The following is an 18,648-nucleotide window of genomic DNA, read 5'->3' on the forward strand; positions in this document are numbered from 1 at the left end:
TCAGAAATTTATTCGGGAGTTCGGCCTCATCGCGTTCCCGCTCACGCGCCTGTTGCGACGTGATGCCTTCGCCTGGGATGCGGAGGCCACTGAGGCGTTTGAGGCCCTCAAGCGGGCCCTCACGACGGGTCCTGTCCTCCAGATGCCCGACTTCGACCGTCCGTTCATGGTGGACTGCGACGCCTTCGGTGTGGGGTTCAGCACCGTCCTTCATCAGGGCGACGGGCCGCTTGCGTTCTTCAGCAGGCCCTTCGCCGCACGCCATCATAAGCTCGTGGCCTATGAGCGGGAGCTCATTGGCTTGGTGTAGGCCGTGCGCCACTCGCTGCCATATCTGTGGGGGACGGCCGTTCCGTATTCGCACGGATCACTACAGCCTCAAGTTCTTATTGGACCAGAGGCTATCTACCGTGCCGCAGCACCAGTGGATCAGCAAGCTCTTTGGTTTCGACTTCACCATCGAGTATCGTCCGGGCTGTCTTAACACCGTGGCCGACACCCTGTCTCGCCGCGACGCCGACCACGACGCGGACGCCGGCGATGCTGACTGGGCGGCTCTCTGCATCTGCTCGGGGCCCTCCTTCGCCCTCATTGACGACATCCGCAGGGCAACCACGGACGCGCCGGACGCTCAGCTCCTTCGGCAGCGCCTCGATGCCGGCGACCTAGAGGAGCCGTGGCGTTTGGCGGATGGCTTGCTCCTGCATGGGCGCCGCCTCTTCGTGCCGGATCACGGTGACCTCCGTCACCAGGTTCTGCTGCTGGCACACTCGACCGGCCACGAGGGTGTGCAGAATACCCTCCATCGTCTTCGCGCCGATTTCTACATCCCCGGTGATTGGCCCCTGGTCAGAGACTGGGTGTGGTCTTGTGTTACGTGCCAGCGTAACAAGACGAAGACACTGTGCCCGGCTGGGCTGCTACACAGGCCCTGGAGGTGCCCTCTCAGGTCTGGGCCGATATTTCCATGGATTTCATCGAGGGCCTCCCCAAGGTGGGCGGCAAGTCCGTCATCCTCACGGTGGTCGACCGCTTCTCCAAGTACGCACACTTCATCGCGCTCGGCCATCCCTACACCGCCGCCTCCGTGGCTCGTGCCTTCTTCGACGGCATTGTCCGCCTACACGGGTTTCCCTCTTCAATCGTCAGCGACCGGGACCCGGTGTTCACGGGGCATGTTTGGCGCGATCTCTTCCGGATGGCGGGCGTGAAGCTCCGCCTGAGTACGGCCTTCCATCCTCAAATGGACGGCCAATTCGAGGTGGTCTATGGCCGACCGCCCCCGCCCATCCTGCCGGTTGACCCTGAGACGGCTAGGACGGAGGCGGCGGGCGACCTTCTTCGCAGCCGAGACGAGATGCTGGCGGAGGTGCGCAAACGCCTTCTCCAGGCCCAGCAGCTATCCAAGCGGTACTACGACGACCATCACCGCGAGGCGGAGTTTGCGGTGGGCGACTGGGTGTGGCTGCGCCTCCTTCACCGCTCCACGCAGTCCCTGGACCCGCGCGCTAAGCGCAAGCTGGGCCCTCGCTACGCGGAGCCGTTTCCTATGGTGGAGCGCATAGGCAAGGTGGCCTACCACTTGCAGCTTCCGACCGGTGCCCGCATCCATGACGTGTTTCATGTGGGGTTGCTGAAGCCCTTCCGCGGAGACCCGCCGGCGGCCACACCGGTGCTACCTCCGACGGGCGCCTTCTTCCAGGACCGGCGAAGGGTTGTAGGTCCAGCAGCGTCGCGGAGTGTGGCATTTGCTGATCCAGTGGCACAGCCTTCCGGAGGAGGATGCCACTTGGGAGAAGCTCGAGGAGTTCCGCCAACATTTTCCAGACTTCCAGCTCGAGGACGAGCTATTTGTGCAGGTGGGGAGAGATGTTATGACTGGCGTCCCTCATAGCGGGTGGTGGCCCAATGGGCGCGTTTAGTTAGGGGCTTAGCCCAAGTTATCTTATTTTTATTAGCATCGAGATTATATAAACAGTTGTAAGACACCCTTTTGGAATTAAGCAATAAGACATATTCTACTGCCCGGCTCCCCGAGGAGCCGGAACCGTAACCCTAGCCGCCTCCTTTCTCATCGCCGCCGCCTCCTCTCCCGTGCGTGATGGCGCCCTTGCGCCGGCCGCCGCGCTCACGCCCTCGCCAGCCTTCCTCCTTCCCGTACAATCTCCGCCCAAGACCCGGTAGGGCCCTAGCTCCTACCACATGGGGCTTATATGCAACATCAGCAGAAGTGCTACTTCCATTGCTGGTGCAAATTTATTTCTTCTCTCTTATATGATAATAACTAATTAGTCATCTGTTTCTGTAGGCATGTATTACTGCAGAAAAAGAAAGCCTTCCGACCCCATCAATAATCTTTCACTTACTGCAAATACGATTCGCAGTTGGGGATGTGGCAGTGTTACCGAGGAGTGGGACAGCATTATGCTCAGCGGGTCCAATTGTTAACTTTCCTTTCTACTCTGCCCGAGCCCGCTCTGAGTTATGGGCCGAGTGTTAAAACTACTATCGAGCAAAGAGAACAAAAAAAGATTGACGTAATAGTTCTTGATTCGGATGATGATGATGAAAGCACAGGAGCACACAAACAACTGATGCCTGAGAAAAATAAACAGCTGATACCATCAGAACAGGCTGGTGCTCTCATGAGAATGGTAATCGAAGGAATTGATGAAGTAAATGAGACAATGCATGATAGAGACCAAAACAGTCAAATTGTTCCATATAGTCCAAGTGCAACTTTAATGAATCAGTATCCTTCGGCCAGCTATCAACCATCAGCATTTCTGTTTGAGAGAGTTATATTGCAGAAAAGACCTGAGGAACATATCCATGATCTGGCTGTATGTACTTTTCACTTGCAATTTTTTACTGAGAGTTATATTGTCGATTTTGTTCTACATGTTTGTAATGACAAACTAGTAGCATCAACTTTGCCCTGCCTCATCAGTATCTCTGAAGGGCACTGCAAAACCGTTATATTTGTTTTCAACTTTTTTAATGTTCATCCATAATTATTTGACGCATCTTAGTTCACAAGTACCCCTTTCTCTTGTACTGAAAATAATGGAGTATAATTGTTTGATATTTGCTGAATCTATTCCAATTGAAAGCTGAAAATTTTCATCTTCCAGCCGTAACTCTTCCTGCTCAATGTAGGTTGCTACTCATAAGGAGAAAATAGCAGAAACACAAGTTTCCCCTCCACTTCCTAAGGAGAGAAAAAAAAAACGAAAAGTTGATCCAAGCTCCCAAGTAGATGGGGATGTTGAATTTGTGCCAAGAAAAGAAAAAGAAAAAATGAAGCAAATCCAGCAGTATTTGATTTGCCCTTAGAACCTTACAATCCTCTGGGGTAAGACGAGCCTATGGAGGAAGATGAGCCTATGGGGGAAGATGAGCCTATGGAGGAAGAACATATACAAGAAAAGGAAAGTGATGGTCTTGAAGATTTTTGGAATGAGTACTCAGTGGCACTTCAAAGCTCTAAGGTACAAATTATAATCACAGACTTATGACTTTTGTTGCTGCAGCATTTTGAAACATATCATTTTGTAATTTTATAGTTGTGCTTATAATTTCGTGCTCTGTCTGCAAATTGATTCAACTTGTAAAGTTTGAGGATAGATGAGCTCAGCTCAATAAGGGAAATCTGCAAACTTTATCTTCATTAAATTGTTTATTTGGATTTATGTTGTTTGCCATAATGACTTAGTTATATTTATTGGCCAGCTCGACACACTTGAAGAGGCAGCCAATGAGAAAGAGGTGAACAACGTCTGCAATCATGAAATACAGATTCATGAAGATCTAGGCCATGTATGCCGTGTCTACGGCATGATTGTGAGAGAAGGGCTGACACAATCATTGATTATCAGTGGAGAAAGGTATGTTATTTGTTTAAAATATGTGATGATGCTTCTGTAACTCTGAGGCCGTTTAGCAACGTATGTAGTTTTAATTTTTCGGAAGTTCTTACCAGATATACTTTTTAGCAACAAGCAAAGTGGCCCACAGGGACGTGTGGGACTCCCATTTGGTGTCCTGAAACTGCTTTGAAATACATTTTTTACTTTGTACTCCCTCCGTTCGTAAATACAAGTCTTTCTAGATATTCCCCTACGGACTACATGCGGATGTATATAGACATACTTTAGAGTGTAGATTCATTTATTTTGCTCCGTATGTAGTCTGTAGTGGAATCTCCAAAAAGACTTATATTTAGGAACGAAGGGAGTATTACACTATTACGTTGTTTGAACCAAATCTGTTTTTATAAGAGCCAAGCGCCTAAAGGGGCACAATATGCCAATCATACCTGAGAATTGACACATTTGTTCATCTTATCCGACAAAATTGACACATTTGCTCATGCCGCAGAGCCTGACGTTAGACCTCGTGGGTTGTTATTTTGGTTATTCCTGTATTTCGAGCATGAAGAAACTTTTCTAGTATAGCACATGTAGTTGTTATTTTCTGATATTCGGTATCTACTGTTATACATTATAATTTTTCAGAAATGTCATGGTGGCATAATATAAACTTTGGAATGAATTGAAGTTTAAATGTATGCTGGTTAGTTTCTTTCAGAGCTTCTTGGCAAAGTATCCCTCTGGAAGGCCTCTCGTTGTACTCCCTAAAGGCATATTAGGTACATGGAAACAGGAATTTCAACGGTGGCAAGTGGAGGACATACCACTGTATGATTTGTGCTCTGTCAAGGGTGACAGAGAGATCAGTTGGAAATCCTTAACGCTTGGCAAACCAATAAGAGTATCCTCTTGGTTGGATACACCCAGTTCTCTTGGATCATTAACAGTGATGGGTGTGTCACCATCGCAGCTGCATGCTGGGACATGTTGCTTATAATCACTGCACAGAGTACATACTCCACGTAATTGGTCCTTACGCTTTTCCAGAATCACGTCGCAGAAGTGTTCAACATCTTGAACCTTTTATGCCCAAAGTTTCTCAAGATAGTAGCATATATCCTATTGTTGATAAATTCACTGAGTCAGTAGAAGAGGCCCTACTGCATGATGATAACTAAACAAGAAAAGCAAATGTCATTAGAAGTCTCAGAGAACTAACAAAAGGTGTGCTTCACTACTACAAGGGTGATATAGTGGATGAACTACCTGATCTAGTAGACTTCAGTGTCTTAATAAAGAAATCGTTTACAAGTTGGAAGACTATAAGAAGTAAAAAAACGCAGTAGGAACTGCCATGTACATGCATCCATGTCTGTCAGAAATATTAGAAGTTGATGCTGCAGATAGGGCTTCCAGCTTGACAGATGTAACTGTTGATAGTCTGGTCTGGTGTATCAACGTGGCACTTGTGGAATCTGCGGTAGAGAAGGTCATTGCATTTAGTCAGTACATTACTTCCCATGAATTTTTTGAACCCCTTTGTTACCTGTCAAGCAATCGGGCTGGCGTACTGGTCTGGGCAGCAAAAGAAAGTGTTGGCTCGTAGCAACTGATTCTCTGGAGAACACCTATGAAACTGCATTCAAGAAGGTGATACCAAAGCTGTGGTTTGAATGGAGCGAGCAGTGCTGCACATCGGAGGACTTCCAGCTGAACGAAGTTGATATCAACTGTTAGGAATATGCAACTTGTATTCCCATGAGGCCATAGGCCATGTTGTGCTCTAGTCTGGGCCTTCGTCAGGAAATCCGCCAACTGTAACTCGGAAGGCACATACTGAAGAGCAACGACCTGATCCTGCACAGCAGCGCGCACATAGAAAGCATCAACACCAATATGCTTGGTGAGCTCATGCTTCACAGGATCGCGCGCAATGCTAATAGCACCTGTACTGTCAGACAAGAGCATAGTCGGTGTAGTGACAGAAACACCAAAGTCCTGAAGTAACCACCGTAACCAAGTCACCTCTGCCGTCAAAAGAGCCATAGCTCGCAACTCAGCCTCAGCACTCGAACAGGAAACTGCAATCTGTTTCTTCGTCTTCCAGGCAATGAGAGAACCGCCAAGAAAAACATAGTAAGCAGAAAGCGAACGGCGATCAGAAGGATCACTAGCCCACGTAGCATCCGCATAGGCCTGAAGCTGTAAAGAACTGGAGCTAGGAAAGAAGAGACGGTGAGAGATCGTGCCCCGAAGATATCGGAGAACACGAAGGAGATGACTATAATGAACCGAGGTGGGAGCAGAAACAAACTGACTCAGAATATGAACCGGATAAGAGATGTCCGGACGAGTGACAGCTAGATAGACAAGACTGCCAACGAGATGACGATAACGCATCGGGTCAGGGAGAGGATCACCATCAGTAGCACGAAGGTGAACATTGAGCTCCATAGGAGTCTCAACAGTGCGCTCGTCAGAAAGAGCAGCACGAGCAAGAAGATCCTGGATATACTTTTCCTGGGATATAAAAAAGCCATCAGAGGTAGAAGAGACTTCAATCCCAAGAAAATAGCGAAGAGGTCCAAGATCAGACATAAGAAACTGCTCACTAAGACGGGCCTTTACAAAGGCAATATACTCAGGGTCATCTTCAGTGATGACCATATCATCAACATAGAGAAGAAGAAGAGTCCGGCCACGAGGAGAAAGGTGAATAAACAATGCGGGGTCATGAACACTTGCTGAAAAACTAGCAGTAGTGACCACAGAAGCAAAACGCTCAAACCAGGCGCGAGGGGCTTGCTTAAGGCCATAGAGAGAGTGACGAAGACGACACACCATGCCATCAGGAACAGAATACCCAGGTGGTGGCTGCATGTACACCTCCTCACGCAGCTCACCATTAAGAAAGGCATTCTTAACATCAAGCTGAGATATAGACCAGTGGCGTGCAGAGGCAACGGCAAGAAGAGTACGAATAGTGGTCATATGGGCCACAGGAGCAAAAGTCTCGTCATAATCACGACCATGCTCCTGCTGAAAACCACGAGCCACGAGACGAGCTTTGTGACGCTCAAGAGAACCATCGGAGCGAGTCTTAACCTTGTAGACCCACTTACAAGTGATGGGACGGACTCCGGGAGGAAGAGAAACAAGATCCCATGTACCAGTGCGTTCAAGAGCAGCAATCTCCTCTGCCATCGCAAACTGCCATTCAGGATGAACAACAGCCTGACGGTAAGAAGTCGGCTCAAGAACAACAGTACCAGCGGTGGGAAATCCAAAGCGATCAATAGGCGGACGAGGACGAGAACGCAAGCCATAAGTAGGCTGAGAGGAAGAGGACGACTCATCCAAGGAAGCATCCACAGGTCGTGAACGACGAGTGTAATGCTGAGGAAGAGATGGAACAAGAGAAGGAGGAATCGCCAAGGTAGAATCAGAGGGCGGCGACGAAGAAGTCACCGGAGATGAAGGTGTAGAATCCGGTGACATGCTAGGTGAGGAGACCGGGGAAGATGGTGGCGGTGAATCGACGAGGGGTGGAGAAGTAGAGGGAGTGGGACGAATAGGCACAGGCGCGACGGGAGTGATAGGGGAGTCAGGAAAAGTGAGAAAAGAGATATCCTCCACTGAAAAGACCGAGGAAGATGGGCGTGGGTAAAAAGGACGAGACTCATCAAAAGTCACATCTCGAGAGATACGCATCCGACGACCGACAGGATCCCAACAACGATAGCCCTTATGCTCATCACTGTAGCCTAAGAAGACACACTCAACAGACTGAGCGGTCAGTTTGGTGCGTTCGCGAGGGGCAAGAAGAACATAGCAAACACAACCAAACAAGCGAAGCATCGAATAATCGGGAGAGCGATCAAACAGACGCTCAAAAGGAACACCACCCTGCAAAGCAGCGGACGGCTGAAGGTTGATGAGATAGGCGGAAGTGGAGATAGCCTCGGCCCAAAAATGAGGCGGAAGAGAGGCGGCGATCATCATCGCACGAGCCGTCTCAAGAAGGTGACGATGCTTGCGCTCAGACACGCCATTCTAAGCATGAGCACCAGGACAAGAGAACTGGGCAAGAGTGCCCTGCTCAGCAAGGACTCCACGCAACATCTTGGAGATATACTCTCCAGCAGAGTCAGCACGGAAAACACGAATAGGAGTAGAGAACTGAGTGTGAACCATGGCAGCAAAACGCTTATAGATAGATAACACCTCACTACGAGAAGACATAAAATATATCCAGGTGTATCGAGAGAAATCATCTATAAAAATAATATAGTAGCGATGACCTCCTTTCGAGGCAAAGGGAGCTGGACCCCAGACATCAGAGTGAACCAGGTCAAAAGGACGCTGAGACATAGTGAGGATAAGGTAACTGGACCTGTTTACCAAGCCGACAACCCTGACAGTCTAAAGACACACCGCCGGAGACAGATCCAAGAAGACCACGTCGAACTAAGGATGAGAGACGAGAGCCACACAAGTGACCAAGGCGATGATGCCACTGCTGAAAAGAGCTGGTAGACAAGGCAACAGAGGGGGAAAGACTGGCGGCGGTAGCAGCGGAGGGAAGGTGAAGCCAGTCAAGCTCCCAGAGACCCTGAGAGTCACGGTGTCGGGGGCCAGCACCAAGGAGAGCACCAGTGTGACGGTCCAGAACAGAACAAGAGTCAAAGTCTAGAATCACCCGACAACCGGAGTCAACAATCTGACCACCAGAAAGGAGCTGCATGGTAAGTCGAGGAACATGAGCAACATCAGGAACATGAAAAGATGAGGTGCTAAGAATGCCTCGACCATTAACCGGGAGGGAGGTACCATCAGCAGTAAGAACATGAATAGGAGAATCAAGAGCACGAATAGAAGACAAGGTGGATGAATCATGAGTCATATGAAAAGATGCTCCAGTATCAAGAATCCATGGAGATGTACCTGACTGTGTTGAAGGTGGTCTCACAATGCCAGAGGAGTCAGTAGCAGAACCAGCAGAAACCATCGGTGAAGAACCAGAGCATGCAGCGAGCAAGCACCGAAGGCGCGTAATCTCCTGCTCAGTCAGCAGCTCAACTGAAGAGGTCGACGTAGATGCACCCGGCAATGAAGAGCCGGAGGCAGTGAGCAGACCACGAAGTCCCACAATCTCCTGCTCGGTGAAGTACATAGCTGAAGTAGACGACGCAGTAGCACTGGGAGAGGAGCGGCCACCAGGCCCACCACCACCTGCGGAAACCGCCAGAGGAGGCGACATAGCATAACCAACATCATCCGTAGAGGCCGATGAAGGAGACGAGGGCACATGCAGACAAGCCCCAAGCGCTAAAGGAAGACGCGGGTCAAGAGAGTCATATGCATCAACACATCCGATGGGGGCCGTGAGAGGAGCCGGTGTAGAACGATAATCACCGATGAAAGTCGCAGGAGGAGTCGATGTAGAGCGACAATTACCACGTGCGAGAGTCGCCACAGGGGACGATAGCACAGACGAACGAGCACCAAGCGCGGAAGAAAGGCACATGTGCGAGACGGGGTCAGTAGAGCAAACACTGAAAACTCCGTCAGGAATCACCGGGCAGCGAGGGACAGCAACATAGCCCGATGCAGCAGACTTTTTTTTTGTTTTGCGAGAGAAAGCAGCAGAGAGAGCCGCGAACGACGGGCAAAGTTACAGATCGGGCCCAATCCGACGCGGACGGCCGCGGCGGCAGGTCGCTGGTCCCTTGGCGCGGAGTCGGAGCCCTCGGACGGCGCAGCGCGGAGCCTGGTAGTGTCGGCGGAGGTGGAAGGAGCCGGTCGCCGAGCTTGGACGGGGACGGCGGGGCAGCAGGGGGCCGTCCGGAGCGTGCTTGGCGCCGGTGAGGGAGCGGGCCGCCGATTCCGCCGGAGGGAAGGAGGCGTCCCGGCGTGGAGGTCCCGCCGCGGCGAAGATTGGGGAATCGGTGGGCGGGGTAGGATTGGGGGCACGAGAGAGCAGCGCCGGAGCAGGATGAACCTGCAGTTGGTGAAGGCGCCGGACAGCAGCACCGCTCGGAGAGAAGGACGGCGGCTGTGTGGACCAGAGATTGGATCGAGAGCACGAGTTGCGCGTGCGAAAAAAAAACCTAAGGCTCTAATACCATGTTAGGAATATGCAACTTGTATTCCCACGAGGCCATAGGCCGATATATATACACGTACAGGTGTGGTACATATGCAAGAAACCCCTTATACTACGGGATAAATATAAAGGGGTATACATGACTTATATTATAACTCTAACATCAACAACAGTGGGGATGGGCTGCTGGACAACAGGACGATGTGCTAGGACATCAAGGCTTTTTGTATGCAAGGTGAAGGCAGGCTGGCTGTTGTACGTACACCATGTATATATGGCTTTCCAATCGTTCGAGATTGTCATTGTTGTCAAGTAAGGCTCCTCTAGAACCAAAAGAAAGAGGAAACATACTTGACTTGGTACATCTTTACAGATACCTTATATTGGTTCTTATGGGCCTTCTCTTCCTTCAGATGCATCAAACACTCTACATGTTGAAAGTCTCCCATCCAACTGTACTAGACAGGAGCTTGCACGTATCCCTTTATGCATATGATTCTCTTGCTATTATAATTTTTTTTGTCATTTTGTTCATAACTGAACAATATTTTACGTTTATGCCCTTACCAATCTATGTCTCAATCTTTAATTTTCTGTTTTTGTTTTCACCATTTAGTGCTTCAGCTCCTTGATTCTTGCTTCTCTACATATATTTTGCCCTTTTACCGGGTTCTATGAAGTAAGGCTGGTCAAAGAGGATATAATAGTAGACACCTAATAGCTTATGTTGTCTTACAAACTCTTGCCCCGGCGTTTTCTGCCATGAAGTCTCTGCTAGGTGACTATAACATTTTTGTCATCCTAAGTTGTGTCTCCTACATTCTAGTATCCTACTTAATACTAATGTCACTAAATCTTTTGAAGTGTTGTTTGCACATCCTTTGCATCGATATCATTGTGTGCCTAAATTGTGACTCTTATGTAAGTACTTATGGTAGTTGTCAATCCTTGTTGGTTGTTTCAATATTTGGTTGCACAACTTTCATTTTCTTACTGAGCTAGAGTTAACATTCTAGAATCTGCATGCATGATACATCCAATTGCCATGTTCTTTTCTGCTATGTTTCACTTCCAATAAGTTATGTGTCTACTATTTTTTTTATGTATCATACATCTTTCCTTATATGAATTTATTCATGTGATATCCAGCATCTGGCAGATAACTTTAACCTAAATGTTGTGACAAGTGCCTTGTATTGCTACCACTATTTTTCGTTTTTTAGTATTTTAGCACATCAAACTTTGTTCCCTAGATGATCAATTTCAGGCTTTCTACTGTTAGCGTAATACTTTGTATGTGACTCACTATCGTACTATAGTACATATTTTCAAATATGAGCTTATAGCATGAAGTTGATGCTTGTTCAGTTGTGGGCTTCAAACAAAATGTGATGCTTCCTTTTGCAGGTTATTTGTTTGACATACATGACAAATACTCGCTCAAATTGGACCTTCAATTATTTGCTGGTCTAAGGTCAACTGATGCATCTTTGTGGGTTTTGATTTCTTCAATGTCAATCTAAAACCTTCAATTTGCAACTGCTTCCTTTGCTTTTGTTTCCTCATGAACGAGAATGGACAAGTTGATTGTTTCTTGGGCCTTACCTGATATGCTATGATGAGCCTATATTAGAATTGGAATTGGTATTATAAGTTGCATGTCGTATGAGATGATCTAGTTTGTTATTTGGTATTGTAACTTATCATGTATTTGCGTGACCCATACAAAACAGTATGCGACAGTGGACCAAACATTCAAACTTTTGCGAGCATCGAAAGGTTTTTTTATTACCAAAAGTAAAAGGTTTATGTCTGGTGAGCGTATTATGCTTGTCTCTAGTCTCATGGATTGACATCAATATTTGGAAAATTGATGCCTTTTGCAATCACTTGAGATGGAATTTGCCATGGAAGAGATCACGTAGCTTTTATATGTACAGTTAAATACTTGTTGTATCAAAATAGCTAGAATAGCTCAGTTGGCCAGAGCGTGTGGCTGTTAACCACAAGTTCGGAGGTTCAAGCCCTCCTTCTAGTGAGTTTTTTTCTCCACTTTTCGTGCATGTATGATACAAAAAGAAAACCAAATGTATTCTTTTAGTATCATGTATTTGTACTATACACTCTAATTATAGTTGTTGGATTCTTCCTACACATAGCTATTTATCCCATCATTCCTTGTATGAACCCCCTAACATATTCTTTGCGTCGGTCATGTCATGTGCTTATTTAAATTTGAACTCAATATTGTTGGGTAATTTGTTTAGTTTCTATGAACAAAACAGCATGAAGGAGTGCCTGTATAATGATCAATGGCCATAATTAAGCATGTAGCTTTGAAGACCTGGAGATTTTAGTACATATTGAACATTTCAACTGCTTCTTTTAATTTGCGATGATAAATAATAGGGTAGTGGTATGCCATCTTGACAGTTGGTACAACCACTCAAGTGTTCTTGCTTTTGCCATTCAAATTTGACTACATAGAACTAGGACCCTTCTGTCCGGAATTTCTGGATCTAATTCAAATAAACTTATCTACATCTAAGGACTGTACTACAGTTTAGTTAGTCCAATGCTTACCATGTTTTGCCTGTGTATATGCAAAATACATTTAGCTATATTTCTGGTTGAAGAGAAGGGTTGGGCGACACTAACTACAGTGTCAAGGTGCTTGCATTGTTAACTTACTTTACATGCTACAATACTAGTTACTGGATTCCATCACTCATGTCTTTAGATATTATGGAATGATGGCTATATCAGATCGTGATCCCTCTACAGTCGTATTTGTGCAAAAGAATTCTTTATTTGGCTCCTACGTTCCTTGTGAGCTAGTGTTGTCGAAGAAATCGTCAAGAATAGATGACTTAGTGTATGTTGCTTCTCCCAAAAGTGGAAGCACCACTCTTTTAAGGTGCGTTGTTGCCGTGCATTATACAAATGACAGGTATGTGAGGATAAACAATGGTAGGATGTGGAACATGCAGTTTGCGCTCAAATTTTTCCTTTTCTTTTTGAAACGGAACAGTTTGTGCCAAAATTTGATCAATAAGCTGTTCTGTTCAACGAACGGTGGGATGTTTTGCACTTTTTCAAGTCTACCTTTCTATTTTTACCGTGTCTTGCTTTTAGTACAAATAATAGATAGATAGATGATGTGGCTTGTTTACATTGTGCAAGACATGGGTTTAGTAACAAATATGGAACTTTGGATTATCATTATTTTCATTTTTTTACATGGTATTCATGAAATTTAAATGTATCATTGGAACAATCAATTAACATTGTGTTTACCTCATGTCAGGCGTCAAGGTCAAGATCATATTTTTGTGAAATGCGTTCAAAGGATTCTAATGATATTGTCATTAGTGATGTTAGAGTCGCTGAAGAAATTATTGCGTTAGACATTTCTATTCATCCAAGACATGAAAAGCAGATGAGAGCACATCAGTTGGCAGGTTTCCACTTTCTGTTTAAAAATTTAGTCTCTGACAAACCAGGAGGTACCATTCTAGCTCATGCCCCTGGTTCGGGGAAAACATTTATGCTGATTAGTTTCATTCAGAGCTTCCTGGCAAAGTATCCCTCTGGAAGGCCTCCTGTTGTACTTCCTAAAGGCATATTAGGTACATGGAAAAGGGAATTCCAACGGTGGCAAGTGGAGGACATACTACTGTATGATTTGTATTAGTCAAGGGTGACAAAGCAGATCAGTTGGAAATCCTTAACTCTTGGCAAGCCAATAGGAGTATCCTCATGGTTGGATACACTCGGTTCTCTTGGATCATTGACAGTGATGGGGGTGGCACCGTTGCAGCTTCATGCTGGGACATGTTGCTTATGTTCCCTAACCTACTTATAATGGATGAGGGCCATACAGCTCGGAATGAGTCGACTAATGTGCTAGAATCACTATGCAGAGTACATACTCCACGTTAGTCCTATCTGATACACTTTCTCAGAATCACGCCGCAGAAGTGTTCAACATCTTGAACCTTGTACGCCCAAAGTTTTTCAAGATAGTATCATCTTGACTGTATAATGAGTCAAGTATCAATATCAGCTCGCAGGATTTCAAAAGGAGTCACTGATAAATTCACCAAGTCAGTCAAAGAGACCCTGCTGCAATGACGATAACTTCACGAGGAAATCACATGTTATTAGAAGTCTCAGAGAACTAACAAAACATGTGCTTCACTACTAGTACAAGGGTGATATCTTGGATAAACTACATGGCCTAGTAGACTTCAGTGTCTTCTTGAAACTCAGTCCCAAGCAGAAAGAAATCGTTCATAAGTTAAGTTGAAAGCCTTTGAGAAGTTCAAAAAACCTGCAGTAGGAACTGCCCTGTACATGCATCCATGTCTGTCAGAAATGTCAGAAGTTGATGCTACAGATAGGGCTTCCAGATTGACAGATGTCACTGTTGATAGTCTGGTCCAGTCTATCATCGTGGCCGACGGTGTGAAGGCCAGATTTTGTCGGCTGGGGCCCGGTGGCACTGGGGATAGTATCGCTGGCCCCGTTTGGCGTCGCAAGTGAAGGGGAGGAAGGACTGGAGGCTCTTCTTCAACACGCTGTTCTGGAACCTCCACTAGTGGGATCGGCCGTTCCCCCGGGCGCTGACGGTGGCGGTTGTTCTGATCGCTGTCAATTACCTGCTGCCGCTTATGGCCGCCACCGGTGCCACGGACGCACCACCGGGTACCTGGGTCATTGGCTACTTGGCCGATGCCGCAGGTACATACAAACGCCGCTTAGTATCAGAATTATTACAGATTGTTCTTATCACTGTGAGGCAAAAGTTTTTCGTCATTTTGTTCGTTCTCATTCTCCTTTGCTTCCTTTGTTTTTGTCATGTGCCTACAAAAACGTCTTGTATATATCTTGAGACGGAGGTAATAGCAATCATCTATCTTATGCATTAGAAACAAAAACATATAGGATATCTATGTATCAATATACTTACTGCAGCCTCCTTGCAAATAAATATATATACTTACTGCCGTCGCTCATATTCCTTTGTATCTGTGCCTAGTTTTGTTTTCTTTGTTGATATTGTTGGGCTTATACCGCTTGGTGTAAGCAGTTAGCTATCTCAACAACAATCAACAACTCAAAAAAAGATATTGTTGGGCTTATACAGCGGTCTCCTTATACGAGGGTAAATGTCACGTTTCCGAAACATGTTTTTCTTCTGTGAAATTGCTAATCAGGGAAACTCTACTTTTATGATGTGCATCTAGCTTAACTTTAGTGATGATACTATTTTATATTAATGGGTTTATGCAAAAAAATGCATAAATTATATGCTCTCGGATTTCTGCAGAGGGTTTTACACAAAATCCATAGTTTCTTCTCTTTGCTTACTCCAAAAAGATGTGAATTTTGCAAAGTTTCATCGATGTTCCCATGATATAACATGTACACTTGCATTGTAAAAACACATATTTTGAGTGCCTGAATAACTTATATATATTGACTACTCAAATTCTAGGTTTATTGTTTTTCCATCCGAGACACGTAGTATGTTGTTCCACCAAATGTTGCAGGTGTACATGTTAAATCACGACGAACACTATTTAATATATTTAAAACAAATCATGACTTTGAAGAGTGAGTGCAAAGAGGGCGATATATGGATTTTGCATGTAATTCCACTTTGGAGTATTGGATTCTATATCAAAGTTGACTAGGGTTTTCTATGCATGCAATTCTAAAATGTGATACTCCCTCCGATCAATATTAATTGATGCTGCTTTAGTACAACTTTGTACTATTTGAGTTTAGTTTAGTGAAAAGTCCACCACATACATTTCCACCTAGTTGCCTTCTTTTTGGAGACATAAGAAAAACTCCGGCGACTTAGTATTAGCAAACCAGTATTTTAATGCCTTCTTGAGACATAAAACCGAAGATATCTTATTTTAGGGGACATAATAAAACTGTGCAGATGCTTGTTCTAGAATCAAGCCGGGCTGAATACAACCAAGGCAGTTTATGATCTGACTATCTTTTTTTTTGCTCCTTCAAAGGAAATATAATTTTATCTATTCTGGCAGGCATCATAGGGGGCCCATGGCTAAGTATCGGAAGGGGGGCGGCGCGGCGATCTCCTCCATCGGCATGTTTAAAGCCCAGATGAGCAGTGGCTCATTCCAGCTCCTCGGGATGGCGGAACTCAGTCTCCTCCCAGCTGTTTTTGCTCGCCGCACCTCCTACACCGGGACCCCGTGGGTCGCCATCGCCGCATCGACCGTTGTCATGATCGCCGTCTCATTCCTTGGCTTCGATCATGTCGCCAACTTCCTATATAGCTTGGGCACGTTGCTCGAGTTCGCCTCCTTCTGGCTCCGTGCCAAGCACCTGATGCTGAAGCGCCCCTACCGCGTGCCACTATCGCTGCATGCGCTCGTGGCCATGTGTGCCGTGCCGTCGGGTTTCCTGGCCTATGTCTGTGTGGTGGCCCGGTGGAGGGTGTCCGGCGTTGCTGCTGGGCTGTCGGCGCTCGGTGTCGGTTGGCATGGCGTCATGAGGGTGTGTAGGGCCAGAAAGTTGCTCAAGTTCAACATGAGGGTGTGCAGGGCCAGAAAGTTGCTCAAGTTCAACAACGCGGTTGTTGCTGTCCATCGAGAGGGTGTTGAAGAGAATATTTGAACTTTAGAGTTCTTTAGCTGAACTGTAAAGGTTCAGAAGTGGCATGTCTCTCTCATGTAATTGGGTGAGCTGGATTTGGAGCTAAAAAAACAATCCCTAGTCTCGAAGAACATAAACAACGATCCATGGTGGTACAGAATGAGGAGGGAACGAATGGGGGATTGCTTTTGTCTATATGTTGTCCTGTTATCATTTTGTTCGTGTAACACGTACTAATTGATGCCCCCCCCCCCCCCCACCACCACCACCACCACCACCACCACCACCCGCGTCTCTCTCCCTGGCGACTCGGGGGCTAAAACCTTAGCGTTGCCACACCTTTCCACCCAACCCCTCCATCGTCTCGCCGCCGCAGGCTCCGGTCGCCGAAGCACGCCTGGATCCAGGGACAGTAGCGGCAGGGCAACTCTATCTGGCGCGAGGCGTGAGGTGGCCAGATGTGGTGCCTCGTGCGTGTGTATGGCGGCGTTGAGGTGGTGCGCGGCGGCGCGGGTCGCAGGTGAAAGTGCAACTAATCCCCGGATGATTTTGGTAATTCATAACAACATCACTGAACTAATGCCTACTCGAAGAATATTTCAGGAAAGTTCAATTTAGTTATGGCAATGGGATGTGGATGCGGACCCCTCAAAATGCTAAGGAATGATATTGACAAAACTTTAAGGCTATACATTTTATGGTTTAGTGATCCAAGATCACATTGAGTCCATAGGGAAGCCAATATTATTAAGCGGGGATGAGGTTTTGATCATGGTCTAACTGCTCAAGTGCTTAGAGATATTGCTCCAAAATCCTCAGTCACACCCTCACATTCATCTATGTCCTAAATCCTAAAGTCATTCTCGGTCCCACTGAAACACATATAGCCGGACCCACCAAGATACACTTGACATAGCCAGTATCTAAACTCTAGCGTCTCGGTCTCACCGAGATGGCCCTTCGATCCCACCGAAGAGCACTTGCCAACCTTCTCTTGTCAATTGAAATTCAATCGAAATTTCTGAGTGGTTTCAATCGGTGACACTGAAGTGCGAAAGTACTTAGGTCATCATCATTCAGTCCCACCGAGAGGTTTCATCCAGTCTCACCAAAAAGCCAAAAGTTCACAAATCTCTATTGGTTGCAATAATTTGCCAAGAAAAATAAGCCAAATGCTTGCATCAACGCAAAAACAAATTGCAACATGAATGCAACATTTGAAGCTGACACCTAGCGCAGCAGATCGTTTATGCTTGGAGCAAACAAATATGAAATTGTAACCTGTTGGACGAATGCATGCAACATCAGAAAAAACCCACCACCGACGTTCAATCGGCTAAGGGGTACCATGTTCCCATTTTTAAAAACATTTTCTATTTTTGAGGCAATTTTACTACTCCCTCCGTCCGGAAATACTTGTCTTAGAAATGGATATCAACCATTTCTAGGACAAGTATTTCCGGACGGAGGGAGTATTTTTTAGCCAAATCTATTTTTTTAGACAAGTTAACTTTTTTTGAGACAATCTCGCGAAGCTTTATTAATTCGTCACAACATTTACAAGGACAAAAGGAAATTCACTGGGCTAACCTAACCAAACATGGCAGCCAACCCCTAAAGTTAATGCATGCTTCGCTAGACTATGAGCTTTATAGTTTGAGCTCCTAAATTCATGGACTATATTACATGGAATAATGACAGTAGCACGTTCTTTGATTTCCCGAATGATTGCACCATATTGTGCACAACTTCCACTCTTGACTTCATCCACCACAATATTGCAATCGGAGGCCACATGTATGCGTTAATTGTAAAGATCCTTTGAAAGAGCCAATGCCTCTCTCACCGCCATAGCTTCAAGTGTAGTTGTGTCTGAAATAGTACGAAAGACAATTGTCGAGGCTCCTTGTAACACTCCATTTTGATCCCTGCTGATTGCCGCCACTGCCCCATGAGTTCCACTCTGTCCCACTGCGGCATCAACGTTCACTTTCGAAAAGCTTACTGGAAAGGATAACCACCTGTTATTAG

At 46.1% G+C, this 18,648-nt stretch overlaps 2 protein-coding genes across 20 annotated transcripts in view; both read left to right on the plus strand.

The window, feature by feature from the left end:
- The window catches only part of LOC123494188 (uncharacterized), a 53,988-nt gene extending 38,990 nt beyond the window's left edge, over positions 1-14,998 (plus strand). For all 19 annotated transcript variants that reach the window (XM_073498015.1, XM_073498019.1, XM_045229070.1 and 16 more), the window contains 4 exons: positions 2,309-2,843; positions 3,160-3,491; positions 3,733-3,887; positions 11,386-14,998. The gene's annotated coding sequence lies outside the window, so the exon portion shown is untranslated. The remainder of the gene's footprint in view (positions 1-2,308; positions 2,844-3,159; positions 3,492-3,732; positions 3,888-11,385) is intronic.
- LOC141022114 (probable polyamine transporter At3g13620) lies at positions 14,458-16,844 on the plus strand. Its single transcript, XM_073498028.1, has 2 exons — positions 14,458-14,721; positions 16,044-16,844. Exon 2 carries the CDS (start codon positions 16,060-16,062, stop codon positions 16,636-16,638), a length of 579 nt encoding a protein of 192 aa, XP_073354129.1. The 5' UTR covers positions 14,458-14,721; positions 16,044-16,059; the 3' UTR covers positions 16,639-16,844.
- Positions 16,845-18,648: the final 1,804 nt, after the last annotated feature.

Source organism: Aegilops tauschii, chromosome 5 (assembly GCF_002575655.3).
Source record: "Aegilops tauschii subsp. strangulata cultivar AL8/78 chromosome 5, Aet v6.0, whole genome shotgun sequence".
Classification (NCBI taxonomy): Eukaryota; Viridiplantae; Streptophyta; class Magnoliopsida; order Poales; family Poaceae; genus Aegilops; species Aegilops tauschii.